General features: G+C 43.5%; 1 protein-coding gene across 1 annotated transcript; it reads right to left on the bottom strand.

Annotated features, from left to right (window-relative positions):
- Window positions 1-4,967: 4,967 nt before the first annotated feature.
- Window positions 4,968-16,045, bottom strand: LOC139313423 (vomeronasal type-2 receptor 26-like). Its single transcript, XM_070939039.1, has 6 exons — window positions 16,008-16,045; window positions 15,074-15,365; window positions 13,960-14,820; window positions 8,383-8,601; window positions 8,080-8,206; window positions 4,968-5,863 (listed from the first exon to the last, which is right to left on the bottom strand). The coding sequence occupies exons 1-6, from the start codon at window positions 16,043-16,045 to the stop codon at window positions 4,968-4,970; spliced, it is 2,433 nt and encodes an 810-aa protein (XP_070795140.1).
- Between the last annotated feature and the right edge of the window lie 730 nt (window positions 16,046-16,775).

Below are 16,775 nucleotides of genomic sequence, written 5' to 3'. Positions count from 1 at the left end.
GATGAAGGATTGACCAATTCCTGACCTGGAAATATTGTGCATTCGGTGGTGGGTGGACAGGACTGCCCAATCCTTGTTCCTCATGAGTGGGGAACTGATAATATGGGGGGTGTGGGACACATGACAATTTTGGTCTGTATCCTAAAGATTTCTTGTGAAAAAAAAATGAGTATTGGTAACCTGTCCACCCTACCAAAAAGTGACAAAGACAATTTGGGAAGATCTATGACGGAAGGGAGCATCTGAAGATTGCTCTATGTATTTACTTTATTTTATTATTTTATTATTTATTATTTATCATAGTCTCATAAGAAGGTTTTAATACTGAGCCTAAATTATTTAATAATTTTAAATTATTTTAATTGTTGTTTGTGCTTTTAATAGGCTGTACACCGCCCTGAGTCCTTTGGGAGAAGGGCGGTATAGAAATAAAATGATGATGATGATGATGATGATGATGATGATGATGATTATTATTTATTGGTTAATCTTTAGTGAGATTCACAGCCTTTGAGGCTGGTTAATAGCTCAGCAGCTCGAGTCCTAACCAAGGACCTAGGAACTGTTAAGGTATCGTCGGAGGATGTAAGCTGTTCCGAGTAAGGTGGTTTTTTGTAGAGTCAAAATGTTCAAGTCCGGCAAATTTAGAATTTCTAAATAGCGGGGTAGCCCTTTGGGTATTGCTCCGAGGGCTCCAATTACAATTGGGACAACACACTATTTCTTTTTCCACAGTCGCTCAACTTCAATTTGTAAGTCCCGGTACTTTGTGATTTTTTCTTGCTGCTTATCTTCAATTCGTGCATCACCAGGTATTGCAATGTCAATGAACCATACTTTTTTCTTTTCAACTATTGTTATGTCAGGTGTGTTGTGGATCAAGTGCCTGTCAGTCTGAATCCTAAAGTCCCACAAGATCTTGAGTTTCTCATTTTTTCTCTCTTAAGTTTCTCTCTTATTATTATTATTTATATATAATATATAATATATATTTATTATATATAATAAGTTTCTCTATTATTATTATTATTATTATTATTATTATTATTATTATTATTATTATTATTATTATTATTTATTGGTTAATCTTTAGTGAGATTCACAGCCTTTGAGGCTGGTTAATAGCTCAGCAGCTCGAGTCCTAACCAAGGACCTAGGAACTGTTAAGGTATCGTCGGAGGATGTAAGCTGTTCCGAGTAAGGTGGTTTTTTGTAGAGTCAAAATGTTCAAGTCCGGCAAATTTAGAATTTCTAAATAGCGGGGTAGCCCTTTGGGTATTGCTCCAAGGGCTCCAATTACAATCAGGACAACACACGATTTCTTTTTCCACAGTCGCTCAACTTCAATTTGTAAGTCCCGGTACTTTGTGATTTTTTCTTGCTGCTTATCTTCAATTCGTGCATCACCAGGTATTGCAATGTCAATGAACCATACTTTTTTCTTTTCAACTATTGTTATGTCAGGTGTGTTGTGGACCAAGTGCCTGTCAGTCTAGAATCCTAAAGTCCCACAAGATCTTGAGTTTCTCATTCTCTAAAACTTTCTCAACCTGATGTTCCCAGTGGTTTTTGCTGTACTCAAATCCAAACTTCTGGCACAATTTCCAGTGAATGATTTTAGCAACACGGTCATGGCGTTGTAGTTATTATTATTATTATTATTATTATTATTATTATTATTATTATTATTATTATCTAAGTCATTTATGAAGATATGGAAGAGTAATGAGCCTAAAATGGAACCTTGTGGTACCCCACTGCTTACTTCCCTCCGTGTAGATGTAGTACCATTAAGTAGTTGAGTGTGGTTTATTAGCCAGATACAAATCCATCTGGTGGTGATTCTATCTCACATTTTTCTAGTTGCCAAGAATTAGGTTGTAGTCTACTTTGTTAATTGCCTTGCTGAAATCCAAATATGCCAGGGGTGAAATGCTCCTGGTTCGGACCAGATCACCCGATCTGGTAGTGATGGTGGCAGGTGGTTTGGAGAACTAGTAGCAAAAATCCCTGCCCCCCCCCCCCCATGCCCAGCTGAGTAGCGCAATCATCAGAGGCTTTAAAAAAAAAATTAAAACCATTTTTTCTACAACCTCTTCGGCCAAAAAAAGTGCTTTTAAAAGTAACAGAAAAAAGCCTCTGATGATCAGGCAACTCAACTGGGATCACCGAGGCTTTTAAAAGCATTTTTTTAACAACCTCTTTGGCCGAAGAGGTTGTAGAAAAAATGTTTTTAAAAGAAAAAAAAAAGCCTCTGACGATCAGACAATTCAGCTAGGATTGTCAGAGGCTTTTAAAAGAAAAAAAAAAGCTTCTGACGATCAGGCAACTCAGCTGGGATCATCAGAGGCTTTTTTTTTTAATTTGATTTATATGCCGCCCTTCTCTGGAGACTTAGGGTGGCTTACAATGTGTTAAGCATTTTTTTTCAACCTCTCGAAGAGGTTGTAGAAAAAAGGGTTTTAAAAGAAAAAAAAAGTTGGCCACGCCCACCCAGTCACATTACCCCACCACCACCACCACCAAGCCATGCCCACAGAACCAGTAGTAACAAATTTTACATTTCACCACTGGAATATACTATATCCACATGATCTGTTTCTGACAAATCCATGTGGGGTTCTGGTTATAAGTTGAGTTGCTTCTAGGTGTTGGCAGATCTTTTTTTTTCCAGAAACATCAAAGATAATATCCCAAAGGTGCCAAAAGACAATCATGACTTGGATGTCTGAGAATCTCCATAGACATTCAAATGTAATGATTAACCAGGATGTATAAGAAAGCAAGAAGTGTGTTGAGATTCTCAGTCATGCAGGTCATGGATGTCCCAATTGAGGACATAGAGTGTCAGCGTCACCCTAGTCTCACTAGTCTCAGGCCAGTGGCACTTCTCACCTACAGATAGATCCTGAACATCTCGGATGTCAGCATGCAAAGGAAGACATCTGACATTGAGCTACAGCATTTCTAAAACAAAGAATCATTGAGGACTGAACTGAACACAAATGGTCCATGGAAATCACTTTTGCCTGCTCTAATGGCATCCTGGATTTCAAGCAGTTCTTCCCAATCCTGATGTTTCATGGATTGGCTCTCTTTTAATTCAAATTGTTGTTTGTATTTATCATTTTATTGTTTCTATGCAGTTAAGAATTGCATTATTGATGAGATGGATGACATATGCTGAGGATTTTGTCCAGTATCTGCACGATAAAATCACTCAGATTCGGGAAGGCTTGGTCTCTGACTGGGTAGGTACAGACAGGATGATGGGTGCCGGTCTTGAGACTGCCATTTGGGAGGAGTTCGACCCTGTTGCTTCCGAGGACGTGGACAGGATACTGGGGCGGCTGAACGTGACCACATGTTTATTGGACCCGTGTCCCTCCTGGTTGGTGCTGGCCTCCCGGGAGGTTACGCGAGGCTGGCTCCAGGGGATTATCAACGCTTCCTTGAGTGAGGGTGTCTTGCCATCCGCCTTGAAAGAGGCGGTGGTGAGGCCCCTCCTCAAGAAGCCTGCTCTGGATCCAGCTGTTTTGGCTAACTATCGTCCAATCTCCAACCTTCCCTTCTTGGCGAAGGTTGTTGAGAGTGTGGTGGCGCGACAACTTCCTGGGTACCTGGATGAAGCTGTCTATCTGGATCCGCTCCAGTCCGGCTTCAGGCCTGGGCACAGCATGGAAACGGCATTGGTTGCATTGGTGGATGATCTCAGCGAGGCAGAACATCAGTCAAAATAAAAGCACATTCCAGCCATATCTCTGTCAAGGCTCTCTCCACAGTTACCCAGAGTGGCCAGAGGGGAGTGATCTCTACAACCCGCAAAATTGCTTCATTTTTTTTTTTAAATTTGATTTATATGCCGCCCTTCTCCGAAGACTCAGGGCGGCTTACAATGTGCTCAGCACATTCATTGGAGAATGTGACTGATGACACACCTTGTTATCAGTCAGAGGGGGGAAACAGAGTCAGAGCCAGAACATAAATTACAAGGCGTCAGAGTTGGCTTCACTTGGAATATGCCGACATGAAGCTCCCTAATAAATAACTGGATTTCTTTTGAAGTTTGGCTTGAGGCTCATGAGGGCACCGGTCAGAAACCCTGACAAGTAGTAATAGTAGCAGTAGCAGCAGCAGCAGCAGTAGTAGTAGTAGTAGTAGTAGTAGTAGTAGTAGTATAGTAGTAGTAGCATAGTAGCATAGTAGCAATTATGTACTAGTGATAGCATTGAGATAATAGTAATATATTATCAATAGTGATAGAAATATGAGATAATATACATAGAAAGAACTCATAGGCTGAATCTTTAACTTTTCAGTTAACTCATAAGAAGATCCACTGATTTTCTATCCTTTGTTCTGGATGGGGTCATAGTACCTAAGATGGAACTGGTGTGCAGTTTGGCTGACTTCATTAAAAAATAAAGACTGGAAAAGGTGGGTCTGGATGTCCAATCTGGAATCCTGGGGGAAAATGTGGTTGACATTGGTAGAAGATATAAATATTTTCTTTATTCAATGATCAATTCTAACAGCCTGTGATGGGAACTGTTAACATCATCTGACATTAAGTGGTAAGAATTTCAGCTCGGTTGCTCAAGGTAATGCAAATTATTGCAAATAATGAAAAGTTATGCAATATTACAAGCACAATAATTAAAAGCTGAGCTTTTCATGATAAAAGGGAGGGAGATATAAAGCTAAACAGACTTCCTTCTGGTTAAAGTATTTAAAGTATTTGTATGTTTGAATAAAACTGAAAGGCTTCTTGCAGACCCTTCTAACTAGGCCAAATAATTAAGTCAAGACTCTAACTATGAGTTGGAATCAGCAAAATGAGTCAGCAAATAGAATAAAATAACCATAATGTTATTTTAGCTAGCATGTGCTTGTTGTGTCTGGACATAGTTGGAGTGGAAACCTCTATATTAACCTGTACAGAAGTGACTATGTGTTTTCTTGCTTTCCTACTTAATTTTCCTCATGAGGTGACTTCTATTGTTCAGTTCTGGCCTCAGCACTATAATGTAGCATTTGGGGAGAAAGATACAACTCAGCAGACCAGCCGCAGAGGCCAAGATGGAGAAGATCTCCACGGCCACCATGGACCTCCCTTTGGTGCTCAGATAGCTGGGGAGAAAGGAGACCCAGACACTGCAAAAGACCAGCATGCTGAAGGTAATGAACTTGGCTTCATTAAAACTGTCTGGTAGTTTCCTGGCCAGAAAAGCCACTAGGAAGCTGATGAGACTCAGGAAACCCATGTAGCTCAGAACAGCATAAAACATGGCGGTTGAACCTTCATTGCATTCCAACACAATTTCTCCCTTCACAGAATGAAAGTCCAAATTAGTAAATGGGGGGGAGATTGCCAGCCAGGAGGCACAAAGAGCTGTTTGCACAAGGGGACAGGCCAGGACTAACACCAGCTGCTTCCCCAAGAGTTTTCTTGCCCTGTTTCCTGGCTTAGTAGCCATGAAGGCCAGAACTACAGTCAGAGTTTTTGCCAACATGGATGAAATGGCAGTGGAGAAGACGATGCCGAAAGTGGTTTGTCGGAGGAGACAGGTGAGGTTCCTTGGCTGCCCGATGAAGAGGAAGGAGCAGAGGAAGCAGAGCAGGAGGGAGACCAGGAGAAGGTAGGTGAGGTTGCGGTTGTTGGCCTTGACGATGGGTGTATTGCAGTGTTTGATGAAGGCTGCCAACACAAGGATTGTGGTCAAAGAGAAGAAAAGAGCTAGACAAACTAAAATGAAGCCGAGTGTATCCTCATAGGAGAGAAAGTTCATGGTCTTGGGAATGCACAGGACGTGGTTCTTGTTTGGCTGTTGGTCTTCTGGGCAGGGGATGCACTGAGCAGCATCTGGAAGAACAGGCACCAGCTGACATTAGACAGAGAACCAGGGATTATCCTTGAGGGGAACTGTTTTCCCAATGAAAGAATTGAAATGCCCCATGATCCCCATCTCTTTACTTCTGCTGCACAGAACACAAAAGGATCCAGAAGAATCAGAAGATGTCATAGCAGCTAAAAACTTCTCAGGAGTAATTATATAATGAATTAATTGATTTGTTTTATTTCATTATTATATTTTGAAATTCCCATCTCCCACACTGAGGGACTCGAGGCATTCGACAATGAAGTTACTTCTTGGTAAGCTAGAAAAAGGTGGGATAGATAGCATCACCATCAGATGGATTCATAACTGGCTTACAAACCATACTCAACGAGTAGTCCTTAATAGGTCTACATCTACATGAAGGGAAGTAAGCAGTGGGGTACCACAAGGTTTTGTCCTAGGCCCAGTACTCTTCAATATCTTCATAAATGACTTAGATGAGGGAATAGAAGGGGAATTTAGCAAATTTGCAGATGATATTAAGCTGGCAGGAATAGCCAACACCCTAGAAGATAGGCTCAAGATCCAGATGGATCTTGACAGAATTGAATCCTGGGCCCTATCTAACAAAATGAAATTCAATGTAGAGAAAAATAAAGTCTTACACTTAGGCAAGAAAAACCAAAAGTACACATATAGACTGGGTGAAACCAGGCTTAATAGCAATAACCATGAGAGGGATCTTGGAGTCTTAGTGGACAACCAATTAAATATGAGGCGGCAGCCAAAAAGGCCAATGCAATCCTAAATTGAATTAAGAGAGGGATACAATCAAGATCAAGTGAGGTACTAATACCACTCTATAAAGCCTTAGTAAGACCACACCTACAATACAGCATCCAGCTTTGGTCAACACACTATAAAAAGTTGTTGGGACTCTAGAAAGAGTGCAGAGAAGAGCAACCAAGATAATTAGGGGACTGGAGGCTAAAACATATGAAGAATGGTTACAGGAACTAGTCGAGGAAAGAGAAGGACCAGGGGAGACATGATAGCAGTGTTCCAATATTTGAGGGGCTGCCACAGAGAGGAGGGGTCAACCGATTTTCCAAAGCACCTGAAGACCAGCAAGGAATAATAGATGGAAACTGAACAAGGAGAGATCAACCTGGAAATAAGGAGAAATTTTCTGACAGTGAGAACAATCAACCAATGGAACAGAAGTTGCCTTTGGAAGCTGTGGGAGCTTCATCACTGGAGGCTTTCAAGAAGAGACTGGACTGCCATCTTTCAGGAATGGTATAGGGTCTCCTGCTTGGGTGGGCTTTGGACTAGATGATTTACAAGGTCCCTTCCAACTCTGTTAATCTGTTATTCTGATTCTGGTCAGTGTTTAATAAAATATTAAAATACACATAGAAAACTGCTGCTAACAACTTAAAAGATCCATTCAACATACCACTCTTAAAAGTTCTGAATGACTTTCATGTTGATTTGTTCAACTGATTTGCCACCTCATATTCTCTCTCACTCTCTACGCGGGGTTCCCCTTGAAGAGCACTCGGAGGCTCCAACTAGTCCAGAATGCGGCCGCAGGGGTGATTATGGGGGCGACATGGTGCACCCATGTAACACCTCTCCTTCATGAGCTGCACTGGCTCACGGTGGTCTTTCGGGTGCGATTCAAGGTGTTGGTTACTACCTTTAAAGCGCTCCATGGCTTAGGACCGGGATATATACGAGATCGCCTTCTGCCGCCGATAGCCTCCCACCGGCCAATACGCTCCCACAGAGAGGGGCTCCTCAGGGTGCCGTCGGCCAAACAATGTCGACTGGCGACACCCAGGGGGAGAGCGTTCTCCGTGGGGGCACCAGCCCTCTGGAATGAGCTGCCCCTAGAGGTTCGTATGATCCCCGACCTGCGTACCTTTCGCCACGCCCTGAAGACCCTTTTATTCCAACAAGCCGGGCTCGCCTAATAGGAATTCTTAAATGGGGTGTTTGTTAGTTTTTAATTTCGTGGGCCAAATTTTATATATCTGTTTTTAAATTGTTCTTAAATTTTGTGGTTTATATGTGTTTTAAATATGGCTGTACACCGCCCTGAGTCCTTTGAGAGAAGGGCGGTATAGAACTTTAATAAAATCTAAAAATCTAAATCTAAATCTAAATCACTCCTCCCCAGGCAGCCACGCCAGACCTCCTCATTCCTGCTGGAGGGTCTCCTCAAGCAACTTGCCTGTTTGATTAGAAATGGTCCCTTCTGGGCAAGAAACACATCCATAGCAACAAGAATGCTTCCCCTCTGCAATTTTCTTGGCTTGTCCTGGAAGGCAGCTCTTCACACATCGGGAGAAAGGCTTTGTCTGAAAGGAGAGTGAGATTAGCTTTGACGTGGAGAGGTTAGAAATGTTCAGCTTGGCTTTGGGGTCTGCGTAAAAGCAGCCCCTCTTCTTCCTTCCCCTGAATAGAATTTGCGTCACAACAACCTGGTCCTTCCTCTCAGCCTTCCTGAACCCTGGAAACAACTTCTACTCCCTACCTGATTGGCCCACACAATGGCATCGGGGTTGATGCTGAAACCTTCAGCTGAAGGAGCCTCCGGATTGGCCCATCCGACTTTCTGTCGAAGAGTCGTCATATTTGCAAAGACGACCCAGTTGAGGATATCAAATCCCGCATATTTCATCCCAGTTTCTGAAAAGGAGACTTCCTCTCCAGCGGTATTGTTGAAAAGGACCTTTCTCAAGAAGGTGTGCATCTGGAATTGGAAAGCAAGCAACAGACAACCAAAAAGTCCATGACTTTATATAAAGAGATTTTAAATTGCAATATGCATAATAAATGTTTTTCTGTATCCCAGAAAGGAAAGAAAGATAAAAGCCAGCCATTGTTAAAGTTAATGAACTCAGCAATTCCCCAAAAGATTTTTACATGCAATCTCTTTTCTTTTATGTAGTAATTACTTTTTATCCAGTCTTTATTACTTTACAAGTAACTCAGTGTGGTGAACATAGATAATATTTCTTATTGTTTCTTCCTATTTCCCACCACCACCACAACATTGTGAGTTTATTACGCACTGCTGCAGACACATAATTGCAAGTGTGCTGTTGGCTGATGGAGAGAATCACCTTTGATGAGTAAATGGGCAAACATTAAAAAACTAAAATTAATTTTCCCCATAAATGGAAGTTTGAAGGGAGAGAAGAATATCTTGCTGAAAGGAGATTTAATTAACTTTGTAAAATATGATATCTGGTTATATCAAAGTTACAACTAAGCTGTAGATTGAGGGAAAGTTCTATTTCTGGAGCTGCTGGATATTATTATTTTATTATTATTATTATTATTATTTATTAGATTTCTATACCGCCCTACTCCCGAAGGACTCAGGGCGGTGCACAGCCAGACAATAAAAACACATACAATACAAAATATTAAAAAATAGAATAAAATCAAATTAAATAATTTTGGCCCCGACAAATTTAAAACCCCAAACTTTTAAAACCAATTCAAAATTGAATATATAAATACTAAAAGATATTTAAAATTTTAAAAATCTTTTATAAAAGAGGGGGAAAATTAGGCCAGGCCGGCCTGGTGAAATAGTAAGGTCTTTAAGGCGCGGCGGAAGGTGTGCAGATCCGGGATCCTCCGTATCTCTGGGGGGAGCTCGTTCCAGATAGTAGGTGCCCCCACAGAGAAGGCTCTCCCCCTGGGGGCCGCCAGTCGGCATTGTTTGGCTGACGGCACCCGGAGGAGCCCCTCTCTATGGGAGCGTACCGGCCGGTGGGAGGCTATTGGTGGTAGTAGGCGGTCCCGCAAGTATCCGGGTCCTAAGCCATGGAGCGCTTTAAAGGTGGTAACCAAAACCTTGAAGCGCACCCGGAAGACCACCGGGAGCCAGTGCAGCTCGCGCAGGAGAGGTGTTACATGGGAACGCCATGTCGCTCCCATTACCACCCGCGCGGCCGCACTCTGCGCCAGTTGGAGCCTCCGGGTGCTCCTCAAGGGGAGCCCCATGTAGAGAGCGTTGCAATAGTCCAGGCGGGAGGTGACAAGGGCATGAGTGACCGTGCGTAAAGAGTCCCGATCCAGAAAGGGACGCAACTGGCGAATCAGGCGAACCTGATGAAAAATCCTCCCGGTCACGGCCGTCAAGTGCTCTTCTAAAGACAGCCGTGAATCCAGGAGGATGCCCAAGTTGCGCGCCCTCTCCGTGGGGGCCAATGATTCGCCCCCAATAGTCAGTGATGGCGTCAACTGACTATATCGGGACGTCGGAAACCACAGCCACTCAGTCTTGGATGGGTTGAGCCTGAGCCTGTTCCTCCCCATCCAGATCCGTACGGCCTCCAGGCACCGGGACATCACTTCAAGGGCATCGTTGGGGTGATCCGGGGTGGAGATGTACAGCTGGGTGTCGTCAGCGTACTGATGGTACTCCACCCCGAAACCACGGATGATCTCGCCCAGCGGCTTCACATAAATGTTGAACAGGAGAGGCGAGAGGACCGACCCTTGCGGCACCCCACATATGAGGGGCCTCGGGGTCGACCTCTGTCCCCCTGTCAACACAGACTGCGACCGGTCAGAGAGAAAGGAGGAGAACCACCGCAACACAGTGCCTCCCACCCCCAACTCTTCCAACCGGTGCAGCATGATACCATGGTCGATGGTATCAAAAGCCGCTGAGAGATCTAACAGGACCAGGACAGAGGAGCACCCCCTGTCCCGAGCCCTCCAGAGATCATCAACCAACGCGACCAATGCCGTTTCCGTGCTGTACCCGGGCCTGAAGCCCGACTGGAACGGATCCAGATACGTCGTTTCATCCAGGTGCTGGGGGAGCTGTTGCGCAACCACACTCTCAACAACCTTCGCAACAAAGCGAAGATTGGAGACCGGACGATAATTTACCAACATTGCCGGGTCCAGGGAAGGCTTCTTGAGGAGAGGCCTCACCACCGCCTCTTTCAAGGCGGCGGGAAAGTTACCCTCACTCAGCGAAGCGTTTATAATCCCCTGGAGCCAGCCTCGTGTCACTTCCCGGGAAGCCAGTACTAACCAGGAAGGACACGGGTCCAATAAACAAGTGGTCGCGTTCAGTCTACCCAGAATCCTGTCCACGTCCTCAGGGGTCACAGGATCAAACTCATCCCAGATAACATTCTCAAGACCTGCCCCCGTCTCTCCCCCTGAGACTACCCAGTCGGAGTCCAAATCTTCCCGAATCTGAGTGATTTTGTCATACAGATACTGAACAAAATCCTCGGCTCTACCCTCCAAGGGGTCCTCCCGCGCTTCCTGGTGGAGCAGGGAGCGGGTCACCCTAAAGAGGGCGGCCGGGCGATTATCTGATGACGCAATAAGAGCAGCAAAATAACTACATTTCGCTGCTTTTATCGCCACTAAGTAATTCCTAATGTGGGATTTTACTAGTGTCCGGTCAGATTCAAGAAGACTGGCCCTCCAACTACTCTCTAGGCATCTTTTCCGGTGCTTCAACTCCTTCAGCTCCTCGGTAAACCAAGGAGCCAATTGAGATCGGCGCCGGGTCAGAGGCTGCAAAGGCACGACCCGATCCAGAGCACCAGCAGCCGCCCTATCCCAGGCGGCCACCAGGTCTCCAGTCGAGGCGTGTGCCAGAACCTCAGGAAATGGCCCAAGCTCCGTCTGGAATCTGTCAGGTTCCATCAGGCGCCTGGGGCGGAACCATCTGACTGGCTCCGCCTCCCTGCGGCGGGGTGCAGCGGTTTGAAAGTCGAGACGAAGGAGAGAGTGATCTGACCATGACAAGGGTTCAGTAACTATATCCCCTATATCAAGATCCCTCAACCACTGTCCAGAGACAAAAGCCAGATCCAGCGTGTTTCCCCCTGTGTGGGTAGGGCCATGAATTAACTGGGTCAGGTCCATAGCTGTCATGGAAGCCATGAACTCCCGAGCCATCTCTGACGTCTCACCCACGGACGGCAGGTTGAAATCCCCCATGACCATAAGCTTAGGGGTATCAACCGCCACCGCGGCGATGACGTTGAGTAGCTCGGGCAGGGCTGTTGCCACGTGGCAGGGAGCCAGGTACGTGATCAGCAAACCCATCTGAACCCCATGACCCCATTTCACAAAAAGGGATTCACAGCCGGCCGTCTGAGGAACAGTGGCCTCCCTCGGTCTCAGACCTTCTTTAATGATAACCGCTACCCCCCCCGCCCCTCCCCTGTGACCTCGGCTGATGGAATGCTTGGAAACCTGGATATTCAGCTTCAAGGACTGAAACTACAAATTATTCCCAAAGGAAAACAAGGTGCTTGGAAATATAAATGAGTCAAACTCTGGTTCCAAATGACTTCTCTGCAAAATGTTTTTGGTTAAATCGTTAATGAATAACTTCATTAATGAAGTAATGAATGAGATGCACTGATATTGCATGTTCCTCCAGTTCTTGCAAGAGGCATTGATGTCCTTCATTATTTTTCTTGCCCCTAACCCAAACCCCTGACCTTTGTCTTTTTTTTTTTTTTTTTTTGCTATATATTTTTTATTTTGAACATTTCATCTTCCATTAAACAGCATGTCTTCTGGGTGCAAATATCTCTGTGCAATGGCAAACAAAATTCACAATATTCATTACATTGATATTAGAATAGAATAACAGAGTTGGAAGGGATCTTGGGGGTCTTCTAGTCCAACCCCCTGCCCAGGCAGGAAACCCTACACCACTTCAGACAAATGGTAAATCTTCTTAAAAACTTCCAGTGTTGGAGCACTCACAACTTCTGCAGGCAAGTTGTTCCACTGATTAATTGTTCTAACTATCAGGAAATTTCTCCTTAGCTCTAAATTGCTTCTCTCCTTGATTAGTTTCCACCCATTGCTTCTTGTCCTACCCTCAGGTGCTTTGGAGAATAGCTTGTCTCCCTCTTCTTTGTGGCAATCCCTGAGATATTGGAACACTGCTATCATGTCTCCCCTGGTCCTTCTCTTCATTAAACTAGACGTAGCCAGTTCCTGCAATCGTTCTTCATATGTTTTAGCTTCTAGTCCCCTAATCATCTTTGTTGCTCTTCTCTGCACTCTTGCTAAAGTCTCCACATCTTTTTTACATCGTGGCGACCAAAACTGAATGCAATATTCCAAGTATGGCCTTACCAAGGCATTATAAAGTGGTATTAACACTTGATTCTATCCCTCTGTTGATGCAGCCCAGAACTGTGTTGGCTTTTTTGGCAGCTGCTGCACACTGCTGGCTCATATCTAAATAGTTGTCCACTAGGACTCTCACAGTTACTACTATTGAGCAAGGTACCACATATACAGTACCTGTGCATTTTGTTTTTCTTCCCTAAATGTAGAACCTTGCTTTTTTCACTGTTGAATTTCATTTTGTTAGATAGCACCCAATGTTCAAGTCTGTCAAGATCCTTCTGTATCTTGAGTCTATCTTCTGGAGTGTTGGCTATTCCTGCCAGCTTGGTGTCATCTGCAAATTTGATGAGTTCTCTATTGATTCTCTAATCTTACACTAATAATAATAAGCATAATAAACCTATTCATTTCTCCCTCTTAAAATATTTTCCAGTAAGAATATAATAGTAATATTAAACACAAGAGTCTTATCAAAAATATTAGTAAAAGTCATCATATTGTTTACATCTTTGTCTTTACATATTTTCTATATTTCACTCATTTCTATTTATTTCTAGTTTCTGTTTTTGTTCTCCAGCCATCCATAAAATAGTTCCCACGTCATACAGTATTCAGTTTGCTCTTTCTCCTGTATAGCTAAGGTTAACCTATTCATTTCTGCACATTCCAACATTTTCCTAATAACATTCTCGTCAGTCGGGATCTCTTCACTCTTGCAGTTTTGTGCAAATACAATTCTAGCCACAGTTAATACATGTATTCATTCCCTTTACTATAGGTTTTGGGCCTAACCCTGACCCTTGTCTTGATCACCAATCTTACAATCAAAGTACAGTCTCCTCTTTATTTATTTGTTCATTTATTTACCTTGACTATTTCAGTTCATATGCTTTCTTAACAAATCCAGTCTTGTCTTTGAAGTTTAAGCATGTACTTACAAACCAGCAGAGAAGATCTGAACAGTTACCTGCCAGGACTTCATAGAGAGGTGAAGATGTGACTTCTTTCTGCCCCTCTTCAATGCCCGTTGTGATTCCAACATATACGCAGCATGTAATGCATGTGCCACAGAATAGACAGCATTGTAGACACTGTAGCTGAAACCGGTCATCTTTCCATCAAAGACGGAGGCTGGGAGGGTGTCCAGGTTCTCCTCCCCTGTGCAAACCCTTCGGCCATCAGGTGAGGACAGACCTGCCTTCAAAACCTCACAGTCAAATACAACTTCCCACCATTCAGGGAGAAAGACGTCTCCGTGGGGTTCATGTGGATTCAGAGCCCAGAGATAATCTTTGAATCCTGGCACCGGGTTTGTGTGGACCGTCAAAGACAAAGCACCATGGAGGGATTTTAGTTTCCCCCACTCGTAGTGATAGCCAATAGCTGAAAATTCCCATTGGGTGGTCAGGATCCAGACCTTCCCAAAAGCGGTGTGCTTCGCTTCTTCATAAAAGTAGAGAGATAATATAAGGCTCTGCAGAGTATTTGAATCCCCCGCCACAATCACAACCTGAGCATCATTGCTCAAAATTGTCCAAAGCACATCTATTTGTTCACTGTTCAATTCATTAAATATTGAGATTCGGGGCAAGATCTGTTTTACAAATTGTATGCAAATGTCATTCAGGGCGAGTGTCGCATCAAAAATCCAGATGAAATGGTCACTGCTCTCTGACTTCTGAACGACAATCCCAATCCAGTTCCACTGGAAATAGAGAAGGAGCTGGACAACGGCTGCATTCTGTAGGTCATACTGGGGATCGATCTGGTAGAAGGTGGGGAACTGAGTCTTATCCCCCAGAACAGGGTCAGAGAAGCGGTATCCTAGCTGAAGGGAGGGTGGAGATGGAAGAAAAAGGAAGAGGTTAAGCAAGGAAAATGGAACCTGTATTTTTTGTTACTAACCTCAGATTATTTAGACTAGCAGGGTATCCTATTCTGGACCTTCTTCCCCACAACTTTGCACCTTCATGAGATGTTTTCTTCTGGTCACAGAAATGACTCTGGGAGTTGTTGGCAATAACCATACAAGGGCAGAGCTTACAGCATTCACCTTTTCAACATGTTGCGTGTCCAAGTACCTGAGAAATCTTGAAATTGCCAAATATGGTTGCCATCTGGTATGAGGTTCTGGAGTTGAGACCCCCAAGGACAGAGAGAAGGTTGTCCTGTGTGTCACACTTATAGTTAGGAAACACTTTTCCCCTGCTGGAGAGCAGAGACAGGCTGACATCTTGGACCATGCTTGCATACTGGTTCTCTTCATAGATGCGGAAGCCCAGAGTGATGTTGGGGAGAAGATGTGGGTCTCTGTTGACCTCCTGGATGGCAAATGCCAAAGCCAGAATGTGTTGGTAGTTCTTGGGAACAGGTCTTTGTCACAAGTGTTAGATGACAAAAATTAGACAGGGGCAGGAGGGAGATGTACTGTTTATTTGGTTAAGAAAGCATTACCAGGATTCTAGGAGTTAATCATAGAACAGATCAATACAAATTGGTTGATTTGTTTTACTGCTGTCGGAATACAGGGTTACTGTCAATCAGTAAGATATTTTTTTATTATTGTCAACAGTGTATGACAAAGCTTCCTTTCCCTTTCTCCACAGCAAATTTAAGTAAATTGATCCATAAATTATCATTTACATCATGAGCTCAGTTCGAGTCAGTATTGACTTTTCCAAAATGAACTTTTCAGTCCAGTTAAGGGAATGTGGCTGAGCCATGATGGCACAGTGGTTAGAGTGCAGTACTGCAGGCTACTTCTGCTGACTGCCAGATGCCTGCAATTTGGCAGTTTGAATTTCACCAGGCTCAAGGTTGACTCATCCTTCCATCCTTCCGAGATGGGTAAAAGGAGGACCCAGATTGTTGGGGACAATATGCTGACTCTGTAAACCACTTAGAGAAGGCTGTGAAGCACTGTGAAGCAGTATGTAAGTCTAAATGCTATTGCTATTGCTATCTTGACAAAACTACACATTTTGTTATCTCCAGTCATGTCATCTTCTGTCCTACATTCTCAAGCACTTTTTCCCAATCTGGCACCCTCTCATGTTCTCAGAGTCCTTTTGAATTAGGTGGCTTTATAAATCGAATGAATGTCTGACCAGGTTGACTTTTGCTGCTAGAAATGATTAATTAATTAATTAATTAATTAATTAATTAATTTATTTATTTATTTATTTATTTATTTATTGTCAAGCATATATAAGATTACAGATAAAAGTATATACATGATTATGAATACATGAAATGGATGTATAAACATGAAATGGATACAAATAAAAAGGGACATTACGACAGGGACGGTAGGCACGCTGGTGCGCTTATGCAGGCCTCTTACAGACCTCTTAGGAATGGGGTGAGGTCAACTGTAGATAGTCTAAGGTTAAAGTTTTGGTAATTTGGGGAAGAAACCACAGAATCAGGTAGTGCGTTCCAGGCATTGACCACACTGTTGCTGAAGTTGTATTTCCTGCAATCGAGTTTGTATCTATTGTGTGAATTAAGTTTGTACCTATTGGGTGCTCATGTATTACTGTGGTTGAAGTTGAAGTAGTCATTGACAGGTAGGACATTGTAGCAGATAATTTTATGTACTACACTTAAGTGAGACTGAAGGGGGCAAAGTTCTAAATTGTCTAAAGCCAAAATTTCAAGCCTGGGGGCATAAGGTATTCTGTTGTGAGCAGAGGAGTGGGGGACTCTTCTCGTGAAATATCTCTGGTCTCTCTCAATTGTATTAATGTCCGATATGAAGATATATCCCCCCCCCAGGTAGAA

The sequence above is a fragment of the Pituophis catenifer genome, unplaced genomic scaffold, assembly GCF_029215685.1.
Source record: "Pituophis catenifer annectens isolate HBS135680 unplaced genomic scaffold, rPitCat1.0.hap2 SCAF_1, whole genome shotgun sequence".
NCBI classification, from domain to species: Eukaryota; Metazoa; Chordata; class Lepidosauria; order Squamata; family Colubridae; genus Pituophis; species Pituophis catenifer.
This window is presented reverse-complemented; position numbering and strand designations above follow the sequence as displayed.